Source organism: Hyperoodon ampullatus (genome assembly GCF_949752795.1).
Source record: "Hyperoodon ampullatus genome assembly, chromosome: 16".
NCBI classification, from domain to species: Eukaryota; Metazoa; Chordata; class Mammalia; order Artiodactyla; family Ziphiidae; genus Hyperoodon; species Hyperoodon ampullatus.
The window spans coordinates 45,470,348-45,494,778 of record NC_136929.1 but is presented as its reverse complement, the minus strand read 5'-3'; the positions used below and the strand labels follow the sequence as shown (position 1 = coordinate 45,494,778).

The window sequence follows — 24,431 nt, the reverse complement described above, 5'->3', positions numbered from 1 at the left end:
AAAACAAACTCACTTTACAGAGAGAGTTAAGGTTAAATCCGAAGGTTTGAGCATTCCGGGAGCCAGCATTCATGTAGTTTCCCACTAGCAACACAAGTTCCAGCAACTTGCTAAAGCTCCTGCTCTTCTTTATCTCTTCGCAGGCAGTACTGACAGCCATGATGTCAGGTTTGATGTTGTTCGCCTGCTCTTCAAACTGAAGCTTAAAGAGAATAGCACTGAGCCGTGGCCGTAGTCTCTTCACATTGCTCATCTGATTGAAAAGAAAATAGCAGATTTCCTTTAAAATGCATGGTATACTTTAGTACTGTGTGGCTGCAAGTAATCTGGGATGATTTATTGGTATGACAGTATGGAAAAAGCAATATGTCCCCTAAAACTGATAGCAGGAAGAGAGAAAAGCCCTGCGTGTTTTTGTGAGGAATCCTGAGTCATCACTCAAAGAAAACATTAAAAATTTAGATGCTCGATGAAAGAGAGCCTTACTTAAATGACAAAGTTTAAGAAATAAAGTACATATATCTTTTTTTTAAAAATACTGAATTTTTAAAGGGTAACAGGATACAGAGGCAACAAAGTACAAAGCATTCATAGCACTGCTTTAATTTTTGTTCAATACTGAAATATGCTGGGTCATGTTTAAAACACATTCAGAAAGGTCTAAAGAGGGTTTGTTTCTTCAAATAGCAATTGCTGTCCACAGGAGCCCGGCTGACTAACAGTATGTGTTAGATTGAAGGAGAGTAAATAGGTCCCAATTTGTGCTAAATTGACTTTCTTCAGAAACACAGGACAGCAGAATGACTCCTGACACATGCTAAATTAGCAGAGTCAGAGTTAGAAAACATGGGCAGAGCAGGAGACAGAAGCGGTGCAAAGCCACAGGTCTGCCACGTGCCAGGTTAGCCCCGTTTGGGACTCTGAGTTTCCTTACTGGGTATATAAGGGTTGAAAATGTTGAAAGAACAAAAGGGCTAGAGGGTCAGCAAGTTCTTGCCTTAAATTTACCCCCGAACCATGTGCTAGCAACACACGTGAGGGGGAAGAGCCTGAAGGCTGGAGACATACCACATTTAAGTTACATGTGAATTCCTTGACCAAACATGTTAGGAATTTGAGACTTAAAACAGATTGATGGGGCAGCAGTGGTACAACAGGTGAACTTCAGCAAGATTATAAACATCAAAAGCACTTTGAGGCAAGGTCAGAAAAAAAAAACAGTGACAGAACATGATAGGATCAAAATAGGGAATAGTTCTGTTTATCACTGACCCTCAAGGAAAAGCTAAAAAACAATGCCACATGAAACTTATAGGATTTCTGTTAAAAACTATCTGCTCGGGCTTCCCTGGTGTCGCAGTGGTTGAGAGTCCGCCTGCCGATGCAGGGGACACGGGTTCGTGACCCAGTCCGGGAATATCCCACATGCCACAGAGCAGCTGGGCCTGTGAGCCATGGCTGCTGAGCCTGCGCGTCCGGAGCCTGTGCTCCGCAACGTGAGAGGCCACAACAGTGAGAGGACCGCATACCGCAAAAAAAAAAAAAAAAAACAGAAAAAAACCTACCTGCTCATAATATAACGATTGTTATTTAAAATAAAATGTACCATACAAAAGCCTGAACTTATTAGATTCCAATAGGATACTACAGGCACTGCCTTAATGACTTAACAACATAACCCAGTTTACTCATCTAACAAAATCGTAGCAATAAAGAGCTCTCAGTAGATACCTCTAAGAGAATATCTACAGAGGAACCAAGTTCTTACAGTCACTAAATAGTTTCTCAGCAAATAATATATCTAATTTACATATAGCATTCTCCCCAGCAACTTGACATGTTAAATGCTTATGTATATGCAACCAAGACTCTAAAAGCTCAACTAATATAATTAGTAAGAAGTCTCCTCTACAAAGTATTCTAAGGAATGTCTTAAAATTCCTTGAATTCAAGAAACATCTTCAAAATCCAATCTAGAGAAAATAAAGTTTTTTCTCCTAGAAGAGAGTAAAGAAACTGTAAGCTCAAAAATGACATTTTTTTAAAGTACAAAGAAACATTACTAATAATGGTTTTATAAAATAAATTTTAGTAATATAAAAATTTATGAAAGACAACATGAGACCTTATTAGAATACCAATTCTTAGTAGGCATGAATCATTGTTTGGACATTGTATGTCTAGCACACAAAGTAGAGGCAGTAATTACTTCTGATAAAGTCATTTCATTTGTTTTAAAAAGCTCCCAAATGGACTCACTTACCTGGAATTTGTACCCTTACTTAAATATTACAAATGTAATATTTGTACATATTCATATTATACTGGACCAATGCTGTACCATGCTCTGTTACATTTAATTTATCCTTTAGATTACTAAGACATATAAGGGAGCACTCACATGAGCACATACAGTTATGGCCATTCAGAAGGTGTATGATGGGCCCACAGCATCTCTGCTTTCAGCCTATACCCTCATTCATGATTATGAAATCAGGTATTTGGTACTTTACAATAAGAAGAGAAGAATTCTCCAGTACCCCATGTAAAACATTAGTATTGCAAAATATATTAATTTTAACATATATTAATGTACTACTTCATGTGCAAAGAGAAAAAAGACTACTTAAATGCCTACATTAAGCTACCCCGGGGCTTCCCTGGGGGCGCAGTGGTTGAGAGTCCGCCTGCCGATTCAGGGGACACGGGTTCGTGCCCTGGTCTGGGAAGATCCCACATGCCGCGGAGCGGCTGGGCCCGTGAGCCATGGCCACTGAGCCTGCGCGTCCGGAGCCTGTGCTCTGGAACGGGAGAGGCCACAACAGTGAGAGGCCCGTGTACCGCAAAAAAAAAAACAAAAAACAAAACAAAACAAAACAAAAAAACTACCCCGAAGTATGTTAAAGCTTTCCTGCTGACAAGCTAACCATATGTAGCCAGTACAAAGTAATTAATTTTCCTAGAAAAATATAACCTAGATTTGTATGAGTAATGAGTCTACCTGGCACTAGGGACAGGTACCTTGAAAAAATAGAGTAAGTCTATGATGTAATGCAGAACAAACTGCTATGAGTTTATCAAATACCCTGAGAAAGCCAAGTCAGGAAGGGTAACCTAAACAGATCTTTGAACACCTTTTTAAGTTAGATGCCCTTTTCATATTGTTCTTTCTTCCAAATTTTGAAAAGTGAGTATTCTGGCTGATAAGAAACAAATGCATTTTAGTGAACAAAATTACTGCACTGGAAAGGAATTTGAGAGATCACCAGAACTATATCCTGTCCAGGGTCTACCATTTAGCCTACGCTAATCCCCTAGGCCAAATGGCTGCCCCTTTTATTTTAAAAATAACAACAACAAAAAAAAGTCAATGAAAGCTAATGTTCTAAGATCTAAATCTTGTAATCTGTAGATAATAGCAGAATTATTTTTCTCACTGGGCAAATCAAACTCTATTTCTTCAGATGGGATCAAAGAAAAAAGGGGAAAAAAGGGAAAATATATATATATTTTAAATCCTGAAGAATGTTTCTTCACCCCCTCACATATTCTATCAACACTAGACATTTGCTGGGACTTCCCTGGTGGTCCAGTGGTTAAGAGTCGGCCTTGCAATGCAGAGGACGTGGGTTCGATCCCTGGTCAGGGAACTGGGATCCCAAGTGCCACAGGGCAACTAAGCCTGTACACTGTGGAGCCCGCGTGCCACAGCTGGGGAGCCCACACCTCTGGAGCCCATGCGCCACAACTAAGACCCGATGTAGCCAAATGAATAAATATTTTAAAAAACAAAAACAAAAAGAACCACTGGACATTTGCATTCTATTTGCTTGCCCAAGAATCTAGAACTATGACTTGTCTGCCAAAGACTAGACTGAATGCATAAATGGAGAGCTATGATGCTAAAATAATATTCTCAATGGTAACAGAAAGTCATTAAAAAAAGATGAAGGAAGGGTTACTGCAAAAGTTTAACTGTAAGATAGTTAATAATTAGAATGTTAGAAGAAATTAGAATTCATTTTTACAGAGGTATCCTTTACATTTATTATTACAGAGTCCTAGCAATGTAAACACATAGCACCAAAATCTGACAATAATGAGTTACAGTCTGAAGACCAACCTAAAGGCATAAAAAAGAAAGTAAAAATATTTTGGTTTTATTACTATTTTTTGAAAGCAGGCAGCAGTACTCCGGCAACCACCCCATCACACCACCACAGATGTCATGTGCCTGAATGAAAACACCTTAAGAACAGTGACTGGATAAAATCAACAAACAATATCCAGAACACTAAGGGTAATTTTTATTCAAAATTTTGTTTGCTGGCAATATACATGTTGTTGGAGCAGGTACAAAGTAAGATGAAAAGACCTTGAGAAAATCTGTGAACCAACAAGCATTGACTGGGTGCCCACTCAGTGCTGTGAAAGGCACAGAAGTTGTGGTTGCTGCCCTTGTATCACTGAATTCTTTCCATCTGTCTTAAAGGGCAAAAAGGAGAAAAAGTCTTCAGGGAGATGTAATCTCCCATAATCTTACTATGGTTATCTTTTTCTCATATAATTTTAATTTTATCCATTATTTCACAGGGGGAAAAAACAGAATCCATCTGACATTTTTATACCAACTACATTTAACACTATATCCTCTTTAATCAGTTTCTTTTATAAATATGAGATTTTCAGGAGCCAACTTATACAAAACTTGTTGGGTTTTCCCCCACTTCTTGCCTGCAGCCTCGTGTAGGCGCACCTCAAAAGAAATTTGAGAACATCCTCTATATCTTCATTATTCTTCCCTAAAGTTGTGGTAAAAGACTAATTAATCATTCAACTTTCCTTCTAATACAAGTAACCTGCTGATTGAAAAGCTACTAGCTTGAGTCTTAATTGGTTTACTACTCCAAACCTTTACGTTATACATGTTGTAAATACATAATTATAAGGAATAATGGGATGGCGTTTCTGTAAGGTTAAATGACTCCTTCAAGGGCACAGGGACAGTAGGGCATGAGCCTAGAGCTAACTTGCTGCCGACTAACTGTGCATGCCACTCAGAGAATCACAATGTGGAAATTAATAACCGCAACTTAAAAGCCACCTGATACTCAAACTATCAATACTTCTACTATGTTTTCCTATGAGTAGGAACAGATTTCCCCACGGTAGTTATCAGACAAATCACTATGGAGACAGGTTGACCCTGCTGTGAGCTCTGCCTGCTACTACTTCATATTTCTTTCCTTTCTTCTTGGTATACCTAACTACCCCTGTATGTTTCCAGATCCACTTTTGTTGTCCCGTTACACTGCACTCTCCACTCTTATTTCCATATTTGCTAATTCTTCCACTCCCCGTAAGAGAGGTGTGAGAAGCAAGGAGACTGTGAAAAAATGAGTGCATCTTTGTGAAAGACAAGACTAGAGAAAACGACAAAGGGTTGAGGGAGAAAAGTGACATCTGAGAAAGGAAGGTGATCTAACAACAGACTTAAGACACTTAGGAAAAAGTTTTGAACTTGATTTTTCTAATTAAACTATATGAAAAATGTCTTCCCTTTACTGTTAGCTGGGCAATATTTTCATAATCTCCAAAATTCTCAGGAAAAAAAAGTTCATTTCACTTTAGGAAAGGCATCAAAAACAGCTATTCAAGTGCCTTATGCCTGGGTAGTGCTCAGAATATCAAGAGTATTTTTAAAATAAATGTGCCCTTATGATAATAATACTCATAAGCTAAAATTATTTTTTTTTAACTACACAACAGCAAAGTACATTTTTTGTACTTTGCTGTGGCAAAGTTGCATTTTTTTACATTTTTCCAAAGGAGCAAGGTAAAGCCAAGAATTATACAACAACAACAAAAAAATTAAAAGGATAAAATGTATATTCCTCCAGGTAGTCAAGAAATAGACAATTAGCTATAGACATCAGATATGCTTTCTCTTTGTCTACAAATGCTTATCAATTCTGGACCACGAAGGATTTCACAGGAGGTCCAAATGAGTTCCGCAGATACTCAGGATCTGAAAGTGGTAAAGTTAGAGAGCGAGAGACTTCTTATTTAATTTGGCAGTCTTAGCAAACACTCAACACATAAGTTTCATATCTGATGAATTAAAAAGCTGGCATAAAACCCAGAACCTTTCTGGTGTCTTAAATTCATTCGTGTCTGCTTCCAGACAATCCCCACCCTAACATAGGAAACCAATGTTTTGATTGCTATCACTATAACTAAGTTTTGCCTGTTCTTGAAATTTATATAAATGAAACTTTCAGGAAACACTTTTGGTGTCTGGCTTCTTTCACTCAATAAAATGACTTTGAGATTCACACATGTTAGTATGATTGAGTACTGAGCTCCTTTTTATTAACGAGCAATATTTCATTGCAAGAATACACCAAAATTTGTTTAGCCTCTTTCCTAAACCAAAAAGTTGATGGACTTTTTGGTTTCTTCCCAGTTTGGGGCTGTGTAGTGGGTTGGAATGAATAGGCACTGGAAGGATAAGTCCTAAACCATGTACCTGTGAAGGTGACCTTATGTAGAAATAGGGTCTTTACAGATGTAATTAAGTTAAAGATCTCCAGGTGAGATCATGCAGGATTCAGGGAGATCCCTAAATCTAATGCCATGTCATTTTACAAGAAAGGAGAGAGAAAGTCACACACAGGAGGAGGCAACGTGAAGACTGTGAAGATGGAGGCAGAGACTGGAGTGATGCTAAAAGTCAAGAAATACCAAAGGCTACAAGCAGCTACCAGATGCTAAGGGAGAGGCATGGAACAGATTCTTCCTCAGAGTCTCCAGAAGGCACCAACCCTGCCAACAGCTTGATGTAGGACTTTTGGTCTCCAGAAATATGACAGAATAAATTACTGTTGTTTTAAATCACTAACGTTGTGGACATTTGTTATGGCAGCCCAGGGAAACTAATACAGGATATTATGAATATTCTTGTATGAGTCTTTTCATTTCCATTAAATAGTATAGTGTAAATGCATACTTAACCTTATAAGAAATTGTCAAACTTTTTACAAAGTGGCTTATGACACTTTACGCCCCCTTTGCCAATGTTATGCTTTATTCTTGAAGCCTTTATTTTATCTTTGCACATTTAGGTCTATATTCCATCCCTCATTAACTGTTCTGCGTGGTGTGATGAAGGAGCTGAGATTCATTTTAGTCAATAGAATATCCAAGTTTCGCAGCATCATTTGGTACAAAGAAGTTCCTTTCTCTACTCACTAGCCTTTAAGTCTTTGTTGAAAAATCAATTGATGGTATCTTTGTGAATCTATTTCTATACTTTTAAGAGAAACATTTATATATCCTTAAGCCAAAACCTTACTGTCTTGATATCAAATCAGTAGTCTAGGTCCTCCAAGTTTGTTTTTCAAAATTGATTTTGTCCATTCCAGGTCTTTTGCATACGATATGAATTTTTGTGATATCTTGTCAGTTACTATTATAAGACCCGCTGGGACTGATTGAGAATGTGTATCGTATGTGTATTAGGAATCTATAGATCATTTGAGTGAAAAATGAGATCTTAACAAATTGAGTCTTCCACTCCAGGAACATGGTATGTATCACCATTTATTTACAACTTCTTCAAGTTCCCTCAGCAATAATTTGTACTTTGCAGTGTAGAAAATTTGCATATGTTCAGGGAAATGCGTCCTTAAGTATTTTACATTTTTTATGCTATTGAAAACAGTACTATTTTTATTTTGCTTTCCGATATATCATTGCTTATAGAGAAAAATACAACTGATTTTGGTACAGTGACTATTTTGTGACCTTCTAACAAAGTTTACTACAGATTCCTTATGTATTTACAAAGATAATAAGTTCACTTACATCATTTCCAATGTACAGGCCTTTTATCTCATTTTCTTTTATTACACAAGTTAGAACATATATTATAATGCAGAAAAGTGATAAAAATAGATATCCTTGCCTGGTTTCCAATCATAAATGACAAAGAATTTAATCTTTCCCAACTAAGTATGAGGATAGCTCCATGTCTTCCATAGATGTCCTTTATCAGGTTGAGAAAGTTTCCTTCTATTTCTACTTGCTAAGAGTTTTTATATATCATAAACAAGATACAATTCTGTCAAATGTTTTTTATTTTGTATCTAGATAATTATATGATTTTTCTCCCTATTTTCTGATAATATGGTCAACTACATTAATTTTCAAATGTTAAACCAACCTTGCACAGCTTGGTAATGACACACTCTCCTTTTTAGGCATTGCACTATTTGATACAAAAATGTTTTGAAATTTTTGTATATATGTTTATGTATGATATGGGTCTCTAATTTTCTGTAGTAGATTCCTTTCTTTGATTCCTGATGGAAATATGAGAATTTAGTTTTCTTTTTGAGTGCTTTCATTTTCATTAGGTTTAAAATTATTTCTTCTTTGACCCATAAATAATTTAAAACTATGTTATCCAATTTTCAAACAGTGAGAGATGTTCTATTATTATTGTTGTCCAATTTAATTTCAATTTACATAGAAAACATACTCTACAAGATTTCAGTCTTTTGAAAATTACTGAGACTTATGTTATGTTCCCATATAGTCTACCTTGGTGAATGTTCCATGTGTATTTGAAACGAATGTATATTCTGAAGTTATATGTGCAATGTTCTATAAATACCAATTAGAACAAGCTGGCTGATAGAACTGTCTTGATTTTCTAATTATTTACTGATTTGTTTCTTGATCTACTTTTTCTAGAATTTACTGAAAGGGGGCATTAAAGTCTCATCATGATTGTGAAGTTATCTATTTCTCCATTTAATTCTACAGGTTTTGCTTCATGAATTTTAATGTTCTTTATTAGGTTCATGCATATTTAAGATAATTGTTTCTTGTAAATTACTCCTTGTATCCTTGTGTAATGCCTCTATTTCTTATAATATGATTTGTCTTGAAATATACATTCTCTGAAATATACAAAGCTATGCTACTTTTCTTATTGTCTAGTATCTGTTTTCCATTTGTCCTTTCTGCTTTTTACCTCTATTTTGTCCCTTCCTGCTTTTGTGTTTATCGAGCAATTTTTAGTATTCCATTTTCTTCTACTGGCTTCTTAACTATATCTCTTTACTATATTTTTCCTGGTTGTTCTAGGACTACCAATATGCATCTTTATGTAGTCTATTTAGACTGACTATTAAGTCAGTATTGTGCCTGTTCATAGGTTTCATTTCCTGCCTCCCCCTTCCAGCATTTCACTCACACTCCCCACCTTCTGGTTCATTTCATGTGTGTTATAATGTTACAACAGCATAATTCCATTTGTCCTACCCAATCATTTGTGCTACTATCATATCTTTTACTTCTATATACATGTAAACCTCATCCTGTAATGTTTTTTAATTATTAGTTTTAAGTAAATTATGAGAAGAAAGAAAACATAGTTCATTGATTATTTCACATGGCTTCCATTCCTTTTTGTGGATATCACTTTTCATCTAGTATCATTTCCATTTGGCCTGCAGGACAACTTTCGCATTTCTTGTAGGGCAGGTCTGATGGTCACAAACTCTCTGTTTTCACAGAACTAAAAATGTATTTATTTTACCCTATTTTGGGAAGGGTATCTACTAAAGAGAGAATTTTGAATTTATAGAGTTTCTTTATTTCAACATTTAAAATACACCCTTCTGTTGACTTCTGCTTTCCATTATTTCTGCAAGGGCAGCTAAATCTCTCTCCTTGTTTTCTTATATGTTTTCCCCTCCTCAAATCACTTTCATGACTTTCTCTTTGTCTTTGTCTTTCAGCAGTTTGACTAGAATGTGCCAAAATGTCTTTCTCTTTATATTTATCCTGACTGGGTTTTGCTGAGGTTCTTGAACCATAAGTTTATATTTCCCACTCAATTTGGCATTTCTTGGCCCTTATTTCTTCAAATATTTTGCCAGCCACAATCTCACTTTCTTCTCCTTTTGGGATTACAATTACAGGTGTTTTAGACTGTTTATCTCCAATATACTATTAACCCATATACTGAATATTTTAATTCAGTTATTGAACTTTTCAGTTTGAGAATTCCCATATGGCAAATTTTTATAGTTTTCATTTCCCTGCAAAGATTCCTTAATTAAGATCATGTTTTCCTTCAATTCTTAAAAGATAATTTCCTTTAGTTCTTTGAACATATTTATAATATCCACATTAAAGTCTTTGCATTTGAAATCTAAAACCTGGGCCGTCTTGTTGATTTGAGTGTTTTTTTCCTTTTACAATACATCCCATTTTATTAATCTTTACTTCTTAATTAAATGATACAATGTTATAACAACCCTTGAGTTGTAATATTCCTTTGAAGAATGTTCCTTCTTGTTTTAGCAGGCAAATCAATCATTGGGTGATCACCTTAAATTTCTTGGTAGGCTTATTTATAGGCTTAATAGGCTTGAGCTTACACTTTGTTAGTGTGGCTCTGTGGAAAGTGGGAGTTGTTTGTCTAGCCCCTCTAACTTGGTAGGACTCATTCTTCCCAGAGAAGCCTGTAGACTTGATTATAGGTTTTCTTAGGGTGAGTCTAGAGTAGGTACTCCTTTAGGATGTTGGTCTTCTTTCCTAAGGTATAACATTTCCAGTTGTTTGAATGAATGCCAAGTAAGTTAATGAGGTGTCAAGAAGCTATCTCTATTCTGGCAGGGCCAGAATTCCAATGCCTCCTAGGAATGTGGACCCATAGTATCTCTCTTCTACTCTCACCGTGCAGCAGGTGGTTTCTGGCAAATCTTGCTCAGTATATGAACAGCTCAGCCTCCGGGCACAGACTCCAGGGAGACTCCCACATGGAAAACTGGAGTCCCTTTCTGCACAGTTCATTCCCCTATAATGGCCTGCCCTGTTTCAGCTGCTATAAATTCTGATCCCTGCTTCCACATTCCAGAGAAAACCACACTTTCTGCTCAAACCCCAGCTCTCTGTGCTATTATTGGAAAACTTTCGCCAGACCAAAAGCTGGGCATTCACAAGTTCATGCAGTTTCTATTCTCCCAAAGCTTGCAGTTTTCTTCTACTGGTTGTCTATGGCCTTAAAATGGAGGACCTGAATATTTTATCCATTTTATCATTGTTAGTGGTTTACCCAGCTTTTAAAAAATTTATTCCTAAGTATTTTATAGTTTTGTTACTGTAAATGGAATTTTAAAACCTTTTTATTACAATTTCAGTTTTAAGAATAAAAAAACTCTTTATCCAGATTAACCAAGTGTTTCCATTTTGTATCATTTGTTCCATCATATTCTCTCTCTTCCTCTTCATATATATATATATTATAAAGGAAATACATATGTGTATATATACTATAATATAATACATAAATATTTAGCTAAGGTTATGTCCACCAGTTTTTCCAATCAATGTAAAGTTACAATATCTTCCCTATATAATAAGTTACTTATAGGAAGATGCTTTGAGACTATATAAATATAGTATGTATACAACCTATTTTCATCAAATTTTCACCTTTGTGTTAATGGGGAGAGCCATTAAGTAGAATACCAGTTATAGTATTTACTGAACTTTATTAAAAATGCACTTTACAGACCTTTCCAGATGGCATCAAGAATGAGATATAAAATAAAGCAGTCTATATCTACAACAATTACACCTTAAGCCACCACTGCGATAAAACTGCCTAACTCGATAGTAACTTAGTTTCATTAGTCCAGTCTCCCTTTTCCATTATGTTTCCAAAGTAGTCTTAGAAGAGAATATCGAGACCTGTATGATGAGATATGTAGAATACAGGAAATGCTTCTCGGGCACTAGATGATACTCAGATCTAAAAAGCAACCTTAAAACAATGTTGTTTGCAAAGTGATGAATCATAAGAGACCTTTTTGCTTACAACTACAAAATGCTTTAGGCTTTATTTCAAATGAATGATGCATGGCTAGTAATTAGTATGAGACTATAATGATGTTTTATTTCATTTTTGCAAATGAAACACATTAAGCAGATTGTGCCATAAAATTTCAATACTACATAGATGGTCTAACTAGAAACCATCATGTTTCTATACCAAAAAAACAACCATAATTCCTATTATGGACTCAAATGCCCCACTTTTTAGTTGCTTATTTAGAAGATTTAAAAACCCAAAGAAGAAAAAGGAGTAACTGACAAAATTTCCAAAAACTTAATTTCAAGTTCAACAACTCAATAATTTAAGCTCCTACATAAACATACTAAGTAATTTGTACTTATTATTAACTCAAGTTAATCTTTAAATATCAAAAATAAATTTTCTCCAGTGATGAAGCATACAGAAACCAGTGCTAAAAGCAACTTCGAGTACAGTGGGCACCTACGGCAAACAAACACACAAGAGTGACTGCCACCATAAAAAATGAAGGATGTCCTTTAATGTCATAAAACTATGATTCACAGCTGAGCTGTACTAGTTACTAGTTGAGTGAACAAGTTGCCTCAGCTCTGAAATGGTAATGCCTATTTCTGGAGTTATATGAGAGTCAGATATAATTACTCATTTATTTATGTATCAGAGTATTTACTGAATACTTATTATGTACCAAACTCTGTTTAAGGCCTTGGGGAATCACACAGAAAATAAGATGACAGGGACCTGGTCCAAATGGCTGTACTAAAGTAAACAGACGGAGAAAGGGAGAGAAAAAGACAGAAAAACAATAAAACAAATAGACAGGATCACTGTAGTTAAGGATAAGCGCTCATGAATAAGTAGGATGATGGTGGGGGGGACACCAGGATGATGAGCCCTACCACAGGAAAGTGGCACCTGGGCTGAAGCAGAGGTTGCAGCAGGAGTAACTGCAAATCTGAGGTGGGAGCAAAAAACCAATGTGGCTGAGACACAGCGGACAATGAAGGCAGTGGTAAAATATGAGACTGAAGAAACAGACACAAGATTATCTTACAAATTATAATGAAACTAGAAACAATTAGAATGACCAGAAGGAAATTCCCCTTCTGGCCAAAGATGGAAAAACAGGGACTGGACTTATCTCCCTTCCCCCTGTCCCGAGGCAACAGTTTTCAGGCACTGACTCCAGGCAGTGTGGGATGGTGGTGTCTGAGAAAGGGGAAACAGGTGTGCCCCGTGACCATCCCAGCTTACTGTTTAGAAAGAGTTTCCAAACTGCAGCACAGGGAGAAGGAACCCAGGTGGAGCAGGAGGTGTCCATGATTGAGCGGGAGGTGGGAGTCTGGGAATGCCAAGGAAGCTAGAGTTCTCAGGACAGAGTATCAGAAAGGAAAGAGTAGCACAGACAGAAAGCTCCAGAGATCTCAAGAGTTTTCTGCTCATGTCTTTAACTGTAGTACCCACCACATGCATGTGAGAAAACTACTGAAGGCTGGGGAAAGAATCAGTCAAAAGCACTGGAGGTAATAATGCCCGATTCTCAGACAAAGCTGGGAACACTTACTTGTTCTCAACAGGCAAAGTGGAAAAACCTCATAATTCATGGGACATTGAGTAGGGTACTCAGAAGGGTATTGCCTTAATTGTGAGGAAAAATAAGGTCTAGACTCAAGGCTACTCTGATACCATGTAACAAAGTTTAAAAACAAGCCACAAAAGTCTGAAACTGTTCCCAAGTAATTTAACTGCCTCCTAAAACAAAGTTCAAGAATATTTATAAGAATACAAAGGTATCTAGAGTACAGCATGGTAAAATTTTTGTCTGGAGCCCAAAGGATCAGGAAAATACAAACAATGAGGAAAAAATTTGATAAAAACAGACCTACAAATGCACAGATGATAGAAATACTAGACAGGAAAGTTTAAAGTTATTATATTTCATATGGTTGAGAAGGTTGAGGAAAGATTAAGGATTTTAAGCTGAGACATGAGAGATATTTTTTTCAAAAATACCTGAACTGAATTTCTAGAATAGAAAGCTATGATATCTGAGCTGACTGAATAGGAAAAACAGCAAATTAAACACCATAAAAGAAAAGATTAGTGAATTGGAATGCATGTCCAAAATGAAAAAAGAGGTAAAAGAAAATAAAAAGGGCATCAATGAGCTGTGGAACAACTTTAAGAAGCCTAACATATGTGTAATAATAAAATAATATATGTGTAACTTAAGTCTCTGATATAGAGGAGAGAAGGGAGGTATAGAAAAGATATCTGACAAACATAATGGCTAAAAAAATTCCAAATTTAAAGAGAATTATAAACCAACAAATCCAAGAAACTCAATGAAACCCAAGAACAAAAATATAATGAAAACTACACCTGAGGTACATCATAATCAAATTATTCAAAACAAGCGATAAAGAAAATCTTCAAAAACAACCAGAGAACAAAAGAAACATGTACAGAGGAACAAAGTTAAGGGTGATGGCAGATTTCCTGCCCAAATAATTCAAACAAGAAGACAGTGTGGTAACATGTTTAAAGTGCTAAAAGAAAGAAATATCAACTTGGAATTTCATACCCATGAAAACACTTCAAAATGAAGGTTAAAAAATACTTCCTCAGACATATAAAAACTGAAAGAATTCATTAGCACTGGAAGAAATGTTACAGGAAATTTTTCAGGTGGAAGAAAGATGATTCCAGATGGAAGATGTACACAACAGAGTGAAGAATGCTGGAGTATGTAGATAAAAAAGACAACTGATTTCCTGAAAGTAAAAATAACAACATATTATGAGTTTAAACATACGCCAAGGTAAGATGTGTGATAAAAAGTGCACACAGCCCAAAATGGGAAAACACTGTTGTGAGGTTTCACACCACATTTAAGGTGGTATCATATCCTTTGAAGGTAGTTAAAAATATATTATGTAAACCCTAAAGCAACCACAAATAAAACAAAAAGTAATAACTAATTAACCAACAGAAAAATAAAGTTATTAAAATACTCAATCCAAGAGAAAAAGAATACCAAAGAATAGATGAGATAAATAGAAAATAAATAACAAGATGGGAGATTCAAATCCCACCATATTAATAACCACATTAACAGAAAATGGCCCCTCTAGTTAAAAAAGAGAAATCATCACACTGGATTTAAAAAAAAAAAAAAGAAAGAAAAAAACAATACTCAACTAATATGCTGCCTGTAACAACAGTAGGTTAAAAGGAAAAGGACAAAAATTAGTTATCACTAATCAAAATAAAGCTGGACTGGCTATATTTATATAACACAAAGTAAACTTCAGACCATTAGAGTATTTTAAGCTTGGAAGTGACATAATCACATTTACTTTTAAGATTCTTTTTTTTTTTTTGCGGTACACGGGCCCCTCACTGCTGTGGCCTCTCCAGCTGCGGAGCACAGGCTCCGGACACGCAGGCCCAGCAGCCACGGCCCATGGGCCCAGCTGCTCCGTGACATGCGGGATCCTCCCGGAATGGGGCACGAACCTGCGTCCCCTGCATCGGCAGATGGACTCTCAACCACTGCGCCACCAGGGAAGCCCACATTTACTTTTATACTAAAAGATCTCTAGCTGCTACGTGGAAAAGGACAGAGCATTCAAAACATGAGGCATAGGGCCTGAAACACAATAGGTTATCAACAAATGGCAAACACAAAAATATATAGTTATGATGGGCTGACCCAGCATCACCACCCCTGGTGATCCTTCCTCAACAATATTATTCTAAAATGAATACCCATGTTTTATTCTACTTTAAATTTGTCTTCCCGTTGCCATTCATTAACATGTATGAAACAAAAGCACCTTAGGCGTGGCAACCCCTGCCTGACTTTCAGAATTTCATGTAACAAAAGAGGGGTTATGAGAAACCATTAAAATACCATAAACAATATACTTACATTCAAGAGGTACTTTGGCTAAATCCCCTAAACTCACAAGTGGTTATAATTAATTACACGTTCAAGATTAATCAGTGGACCAGGTAAAGGTCAGTCACAGAGTAAAAGGGAAAGTTGGAGCTGGACCTCAAAAAGTCGAACTCAGATCCTTGGATGCGATGCCAGCCAGCTGACCCTTTTATCTCTATCTCCAGAAGCTGGCCTCACCAGCGGGCACTAAAGTTTGGGGTGGTACTTCAGGGTGGCAGGGTCAGGGTAGTGGAAGTAAGAGAAAGTGACACAGGAAAAACTATGGCATAGACTAGCTTATTCAAAAGTAATATAGGGGCTTCCCTGGTGGCGCAGTGGTTGAGAGTCTGCCTGCCGATGCAGGGGACACGGGTTTGTGCCCCGATCCAGGAAGATCCCACATGCCGCAGAGCGGTGGGGCCCGTGAGCCATGGCCGCTGAGTCTGCGCGTCCGGAGCCTGTGCTCCGCAACGGGAGATGCCACAACAGCGAGAGGCCCAAGTACAGCAATCAATCAATCAATCAATCAATCAATAAAATAAATAAATAAATAAAAGAAATATAGAATAAGAGGGCCTTTTCCGGTAACATGTGTTATCTGAGTCATATTTTAAAATAATAACTCTCCTCAAAATACTCTTAAATGACCGACTCTTTGCCTCGACTTTATTTTTTCCTATGTCATTTTACAAATTCTTGCTCCTTCTCTAATACCAGAATATTAATGGCAAAGGTGTTTCTGTATTTATTCCAAACTGAAACCCATTAGGAATGATACCTTGCTGCATTTCTTAGTATTGATTGCTTGCAGTTTTTATTCTGTTTCTACATTAGGACAAATAAAGTTCATTCAGGGGCTTCTAAAAATAAATCAATGGCCTTTCAGAAATTCATTCAGTGTTTGGGTTCATGCTTCAGTTCAAGCCATTGATTTGGTGGGTGCGTTTTGGGAGTGTTCAAATCAAATCACCCTGATACATTTTTCAGGCAACTCTTCTGCCCTACAGTAATAAAGTACATCTATTGCTTTGTCTGAAGATGCCAGAGGGCCCAGGTCTGTGATCTGCACTTCAGGCAAAATGGGAGAATTATGTGGATACTGACTAAGGTGTGGTATGACAAAGGAAAGTGTGAAGGCAGGATTTAGACAAGGCACATAACTAACAAAGGATTAGGCTACAGCTAAGACCCGTGGTCAGAAAAAAATAAATGGAAACCTGAATTTTGGGGTGGTTAAAGTTGAGGGGGAAAAGTAGTCTTCAACTGTCAAAAGAGGTAATTACTAAAGCCAACAGTCAGAATGAAAGAGTTCCAAAGGAGATTACAAAAATCCACTAAGAAATAAGAGGCTAAGAACAAGCAAAGCAAAAAAAAAAAAAAAAAAAGGCAAAAAGGACTGTCATGAAGCTAACTGAACTAGTTTCTTCTTAATTGCATTCAAAATATAGAATGCCTCAAAAAATTCTGGGTCAGAAATTAGAAAAAGCATAAATAACGATAGTGTCAAGGAAACCCATAATACAAAGCTACTGGAACCTTAAATCCTTTCAGAATATACCAGCATTCAATTGATCAGAATGACTGAGGTGCTTTACTGTGGTGAGTAGTTCCAAGTGGAGCTACTTACAAAGTAAACACTGATAAAATAGGACTGAAAAACTCTACTTGCCCATAGCACAAAACTTCAGTAAAGCAGGGACGGGACTAGTCCTGAGCAAAAATGCAACGTAGGCTAAAGTCTACCTTTAAAAACCTTCCCTTTGCATTCATTAGCCTTTCCCACCTCTCCTATATATACAATTCTTTACCAATAGATCAGGAATCTTGTATTTAGAAGCAACACGGTATGGAGGAAACAAAATAAAATATGGAAATGTGGACTCAAAAATCCTGAATTTCTTTCTACATGAAGAAACCCATAATGTGACGCCAATGAACAAAACATTGACAGAATACTAGTCCAATCAGTTTCAGCATAAAGCCACAAACTATGAGAACTCAAACATATTAAAATTTATACTAAATTGACTAATATATTAATGTAAGTCAGTGGTGGTCAATAATGTAAGTCAATAAGTGGTACAGCACACATATACACACTCAGAATTAGATATTTCTAGCAGATGGGAATTCGGACAAAAATAAAACTCAAATGATTTGGTAGCAGTGATATTGGTGGTACGGAAGTTAACCTTAGCTTTTCACTAAAGGGGAAAAGAATTACTTTGTTCCCCATCTTATTCCTTAAATAAATATGTCAACTTGGATACAAAATTGGCATTCTTGGTAAAGAAAGAAAAATAGCATTAATAATGGATAATAGCTAAGTTTCAGGACAGGAAACTTGACCCAATGTCAGAGAAAAGAAAACAAATACATTTATCCTTTCAAAAGAGCCAAGTCTGGTATGGAAGATAAGGGTGTTTAATGAAACATACAATTTAATACAAAATAAAAATATAAGCAAAGAGGGAAAAGAACCAAAAAGCAACAACAAAAAAAGTTTTTAAAGCCCAGACAAGTGAATAAAGAACCAAATAAACACAGGACTGAAACACTGCCATCCTCTGTGCCAGGAGCCACAAGCAAATTAAGATGAATAAAACTTACGCAATTGAGGTTCTGGGTATCCCAAAGATATTTTCAAGGGCTCTTAACACCAATTCCCTCTCACCTAGGGGACAGAAAATGAGGAGAAGCCTTCTCAAGTGAAGTGAGTGCTCACAGAGTAATGGAGCCAGATAAGGCAGTTTATATTTCAGGCTCTTCAAGGAAGGACAGAAGATTTCCCTCCCATTTGGGCCCTGCGTTTCTAAAGATAAAAAATGGTTAGCATTTAGTTTCTACAAAGAAAAGCAGGGACAGGACTAGTCCTGAGCACAAGTACAATGTAGGCTAAAGTCTACCTTTAAAAACCTTCCCTTTGCATTCATTAGCCTTTCCCGCCTCTCGTATATATACAATTCTTTACGAATAGATCAGGAATCTTGTATTTAGAAGCAACATGGTATGGAGGAAACCAAATAAAATATGGAAATGTGGAGTCAGAAATCCTGAGTCTGAATCCTTCTCTTCTGTTTATGAGGTGGTGGGGTGGGGGGTTCTGGGTTGTCACCTCTTCTATATGAGTTTCAGTTCTTATAAGCCTAAGAGGCTGTCGTATCAGAGGGATAGATGTACCAGATAAATGTATATAAATATACCTTGTGAACTGTGCATCACTAAAGCCAAATAATATAATTGTCATGTAATTACTTGACTGTGGTATAGTTGCTAATTTGATACAATACCTATGTCACTGACCTGAAACTCCAAAATTAATCTCTCTCCTTGCTCCTATTATCCAAACTCTCATCTTCTAAGTGTAATAAGTCTCAAATACCATATTAAAAAATAATCAGACTAAACTAATGTAGAGTAAGTTTTTAATCTCCTCTAGCTCTCCTATTGCATGACATGATTTACAAGCAGAAGGTTAACCTACTATATTATAATATCTCAGATAATTAAAATGAATTTGGGAGTATTTTTTGGTCCTTGAGCACACTTTCTATAATAACCATCAAGCTATTATTGTATGCAACTGGGTGATTTTAATTTCAGGAGATTCCTAAGGTGGAGGATTCCTATCCTCAGTTGGATATACTTAGTCAGAGAGCTAGAGGTTATTTCTGGCTCCAACACGTGCCACTAATACGAGACGTTCATCCTAATCAGGTTTTCAGTAATTTGAATTGTCCCCTTGAAAACTGGTCCCATGAACAGAAAATAAGTACTCCAGCACCATATCTCATCATGAGACCTGGAAGTCATGATAGCTGATCATAACTGAGATGGTTCATGAGTCAGAACTGGCCTTTAGGCCACACTCCTAACCCATGACCTTTGTTGCTTTGGATGTTAAATTGTGTATATTTAAAAGTCAAAGTACAAAAAAGTCTGGGAGATCTAAAAAAATGGTCAAAGAGAGTTATTAGAAAACAATTGTGGAGTGAATAAAATCATTGAGAAAGAGGAGGGTATGAAACAACTAACAGAATTGAGCACTTATTATTCACTATTGACTCCACACATGCACGCTCTCCCTTAAATCTCACTACAACCTAATGAGATAGGCTCTAAATTCACATACATTTTATAAATAAAGAAAATTAAATTGAGGGGTGTTAAGAAACTTCCCCAAAATTTTATAGCCATTATATGGTACCTTAAGAATTCAAACCCAAGTCTGTCTACTTGGACTAGAAATGCAATGAAGGATATTTGAAGGAACCTGGAATACCAAGACAAAGTCATTTTAACCCAGATTTGTGTTTCAGTACTAGGAACATGTGGCATGGCAAGTCTCAGTAAGCCAAGAGCTAAATGGTTTTAGTTTTTCAGTATTTAAAATAATCCATAAAGCACCTTAGGGAAAGTTATTTATCCATCTATCAGATATTTATTAGTGATTATTACATGCCAGGTATTGTTCAAGACATTAGAAATTCACCAGTAGGTGTCTAAGAGAATGATTCCTGCCATGATCACAGTCATTCTTATGATAAACTAATAGATAGGTTAATGGACAGAACATAATATAGTAAATGAGAAGGTAATGAGTGCTTGAGGGAAAGACAAAGCAGGGAAGAGGAAAAGAAGTGCTATGGGCAGTTTCAAATAGGGTACTCAGAGAAGACCTCCAAAAGTTGACATAGGAAGAAAGATCAAAAGGACATGAGGAAGCAAGCCATTTGGATATATGTAGGAAATAAGTCCAAGGAGAATAAACAGCCAGTGTAAACCTCCCAAGAATGTGATTGGCATGTTTGAAGAACAGTACAGAGGCCACGTGGTTAAAGCTGAGTTAGGGGAGAGTGGTAGAAAATGAGGCACGAAACAGCGAGGCAGGGGCACATATGCAGAACCTTGTCAACTATAGCAAGGATTTAGGCTCTTCCTCTGAGGTGGGAAGCCAGTATAAGGTTACAGGTAGAGATAGAACATTATCTGCCTTATGCCACTAGCTGCTGTGTTAAGAACAGGCTGTGATATAGATAAGTTGACACAGACATCACTTCTTAATATTATCAAATTATTTCACAACATTTTATATGTTACTTTCATGTTAGATAGAACACAAACAAAATTGCGTACCTTTTGCCACCACATGAACAAAGGGGTAAGATCAATATAAATCACAGTTGAAAATTCAGCTTTTGAGAAACTCACTAGAGTTGGCAACTCAATGAAATAGCGTATCATTCTGATCATGCTGTGTTTTTATTCGTTCTAATAAGTTAAAGAATTGCAAAGTTATTTAATATAGCTGACATTCTACTAATTTCAGGAGAACAAAGGTAACAAAAGCTCATAAGAGAATTCATTCAGAGTTCAATTCCACTTATCCTCCCACTCTACAGAGAACACAATTGGTCATATGTAAGTGATTTTTCCCATTAATGGCAGGATTTGATATTACTATTTTGATGTAGATTTGAACTAAATGAACTCAATCCCTTGATTAAACGAGACTTTATCACAGAATATGCCTGCACACTTTTGGCGTTTTAACTTTATCTTAGTTCATAATATAGGCACTATACATTTATTATGATGATATATTAGAGATCATTCCATTTTCTTTCATATGAGAGCAAAATCTAGAGGCAAAAGTAGTTTTTTCTTCCTTTCCACAGATACACACTCTCATGACCACTAGCTTCTTTCCAAAGGTCCCTGATGAACTATATCCCACAAATGCCAAACAGCCCTCTCACCCTTCCTCATGCTTAGTCTTTGAAACAAACTGCAATAGTGTCACATTATAAAATCACCTTGTACAATTCCCTAGACCATGGATTGCAATTTTCCTCAGAGAGGTGGTAACCAGCAGCAAAAACAAACAAAACCTTGCTGATGATGAGTCTCTCTCAAGGGAGAAGATTGAGAAAAACAGTAAGCTTTGCATATTTTGCCTTACCCTTCCCTGCCTCCTGTGTTACATTTCTAATTCACTCCCTGGCTGATCTCATCCAGTCCCACAGCTTTAAATTCCACGTGTATGTGACTGGCTCCCAAATTTATGCCTCCAGCCCTGAACTCCCAGCTTACATCCTAACTACATATTTCATAGGTCCACTTAGATGTCTATAGGTGTTTTAAGTGATTTTCCCTCCCAAAGTCTGTCTCTCTTATAAGTCTTTTCCACTTCTCTGTAAACAGGACCTCCTATCTTTCAAATTGTACAGGGCAAGCACTTTGGGGGTCATCCCTGACTCCCTCCCATACCCTAAATCCAATCTGTCCGAAATCCCGGCTTCCCTACTTACAAAATACATATGGAATCTGCCCTTCTCACCAGAGACACTGCCATCAAGCCTGTCAAGCCACCACTATGTCTCACCTTAATCATTGTCATAGCATGTTAACTGGCCATTGCTTTCAATTTATGCCCCCACCCCGCAATCTGTTCCTCACACAGCTGCCAAAATAATCAATCTGATCTAAATCTAAAGCACAGATAGGATAATTTCACTTCTTTGTTTAAAACTCTCCAATGGCTTTCTTAGGATAACGTCCACGGGCCTCAAAACATGGCTGCAAGGGCCTGGTGGCATCTCTCTGATGTCCCCTCCTATTCCCACACCCCCTCATTCACTTTGCCACAGCCCCGGCCTCAGCTGTGTCACACTCACTTATCCCTCAAAGCCTGGCACTTGTGGTCTCCTCTGTCTATAACATGCTTCCCCAAGACAGCCACACAGGCTTCTGCTCAGATGGGAGAGGCCTTCCCCAGCCATGTTAATCTCACACGTATGCACCACCCTCATGCCACCACTTCCTGAGGAGTACTTAGTATTACTTGATATTATGTCACGTTTTTGTTTCTGTGTATATTGTTACTATACTCAACCAAAATGTAAGACCAAGAAGGAGTAAGAGACATGTTCACTGCAACAAACTCAGAGTCCAGAGCAATGCCCAGCACACAGTAGGTGTTCAATAAATATTTGCCAAATAAATGAACAAACGGATGAATCGTTGCTGAACCAAGGAGACAGGTATTGAAATAAAACACATGAGACAGCAGTAGAGTTACCAATATAATCTCAAGGTCTAAATTCATCCATAAAACATCTGGTAATCCAAACCCCTGTAACACCAAAAGGCTGAGGCAATACTAATGGACCCGAAGCCATTTCCTCAGAAGCATCTAATGAGAACTCAGATCAATACTAGAGATGTTCTTAAATATACTCAGTGTATCAGCAGTGAAGCTACGTTAAGTTCAACCATAAAAAAGCCTTTAATTTTCTGTGAATTTCAGTATATTTGCCTAAATCGATAAATCTGTTACACATTATTTTATACTACCTGTTAAACATGTAAAGAAAAAGGTGTAAATGGCCTTTTAAGAGTTCTGTCAACATGTACCCCCATTGTGTTATATGTAGGCAGAATTAAGAAGAAATCTGTGAGAAAAAAAGATCTTCAGAGAAAATACTATGATGGGCAAGACAGATATTAGCTGACAACTGATGTTTAACTACTTAAACCAACAGACATTAGCTGACAACTGATGTTTAACTACTTAAACCAACAGAATTTCTATAAGTTTCACTAAAAATTCAAATGGCACTGTGACCATTTTTACTTAAGACTGCTAAAGGAAATGAAAAGCAGAAATCAGCTCATAAGGAAAATGATAGAAGTATTACATGTCTGAAGAATTTCAGGCTACAGATCAATGACAATTGAAAGCAAGCTAAATTAATAAGCCCTAAACTAGGTGGAAGAAAAGCCATCTGAGCTAGTGAGCCTATATTAAGTCCTGGATCCTGGTAGAAGCATGTCAAGAAGGTTGCAAAGCAAAGTGACAAGAATAACTGAACAACAGCTGAACGTCTGTGATCTTAAGAGAAGCAGACCTCTAAGATTTAAATAGCTATGGATAGAGTTATAACAGTTTATTATTCTAAACAAATGTCCTCCTGGGTAGATTTGCAGATGAGACTACCACAGTGCTATCTAGAACATCATGAAATGTGAAGGACCTGGGACAACTGGACAGGTACCAAAAAACAGCAACTGAAGACAAATAGAACTTCATATTTTCCAGGAGGAGAGACTGGCAAGATTTATGTCATTGACAGACAAGATTGAAGATGAATTATTAAAGAGAAAAGGAAATAGTAATTACAAGAAGCCAAAATGGGTCCTTGAAGACACTGTATTGCACTAATTCCATGTCTTTTGTTAAGTTTTAAAGTGATAATTCTGTGAAACATGAATGACTTTTTATCTGGACATTTGCAAAGCACTCAAAATAATCAACACTTGAGGAACGAGAGAGATGGATATTTTAAATCTGGGAAAGCGATGGCTCAGTGGACATATTCTTTCAGGTCCCTCACCAATCTTGATCAGTCTTTTCTTAAATTGTTTCAATAAGCTGTGATTCTTATACCAAATCACAATTTCCTGAACACTTTTTAGAATATACAACCACTGAGTACCTGAGCATTGACAGACTTAAACACCATGGCCTTCTGAGTTAAAGAAGGATCAGGAAAAGGTCCAACGTAGGTGTGGTACCAGGAGAAAAGTGGAATA

At 36.8% G+C, this 24,431-nt stretch overlaps 1 protein-coding gene across 1 annotated transcript in view; it reads right to left on the bottom strand.

Annotated features, from left to right (window-relative positions):
* DIAPH3 (diaphanous related formin 3) overlaps positions 1-24,431 on the bottom strand; it is a gene marked incomplete at both ends in the record, with an annotated part of 534,203 nt that overhangs the window by 236,749 nt on the left and 273,023 nt on the right. The window contains one exon of the mRNA XM_079721707.1: positions 14-253. Coding sequence (XP_079577833.1) covers positions 14-253 — 240 coding nt within the window. The remainder of the gene's footprint in view (positions 1-13; positions 254-24,431) is intronic.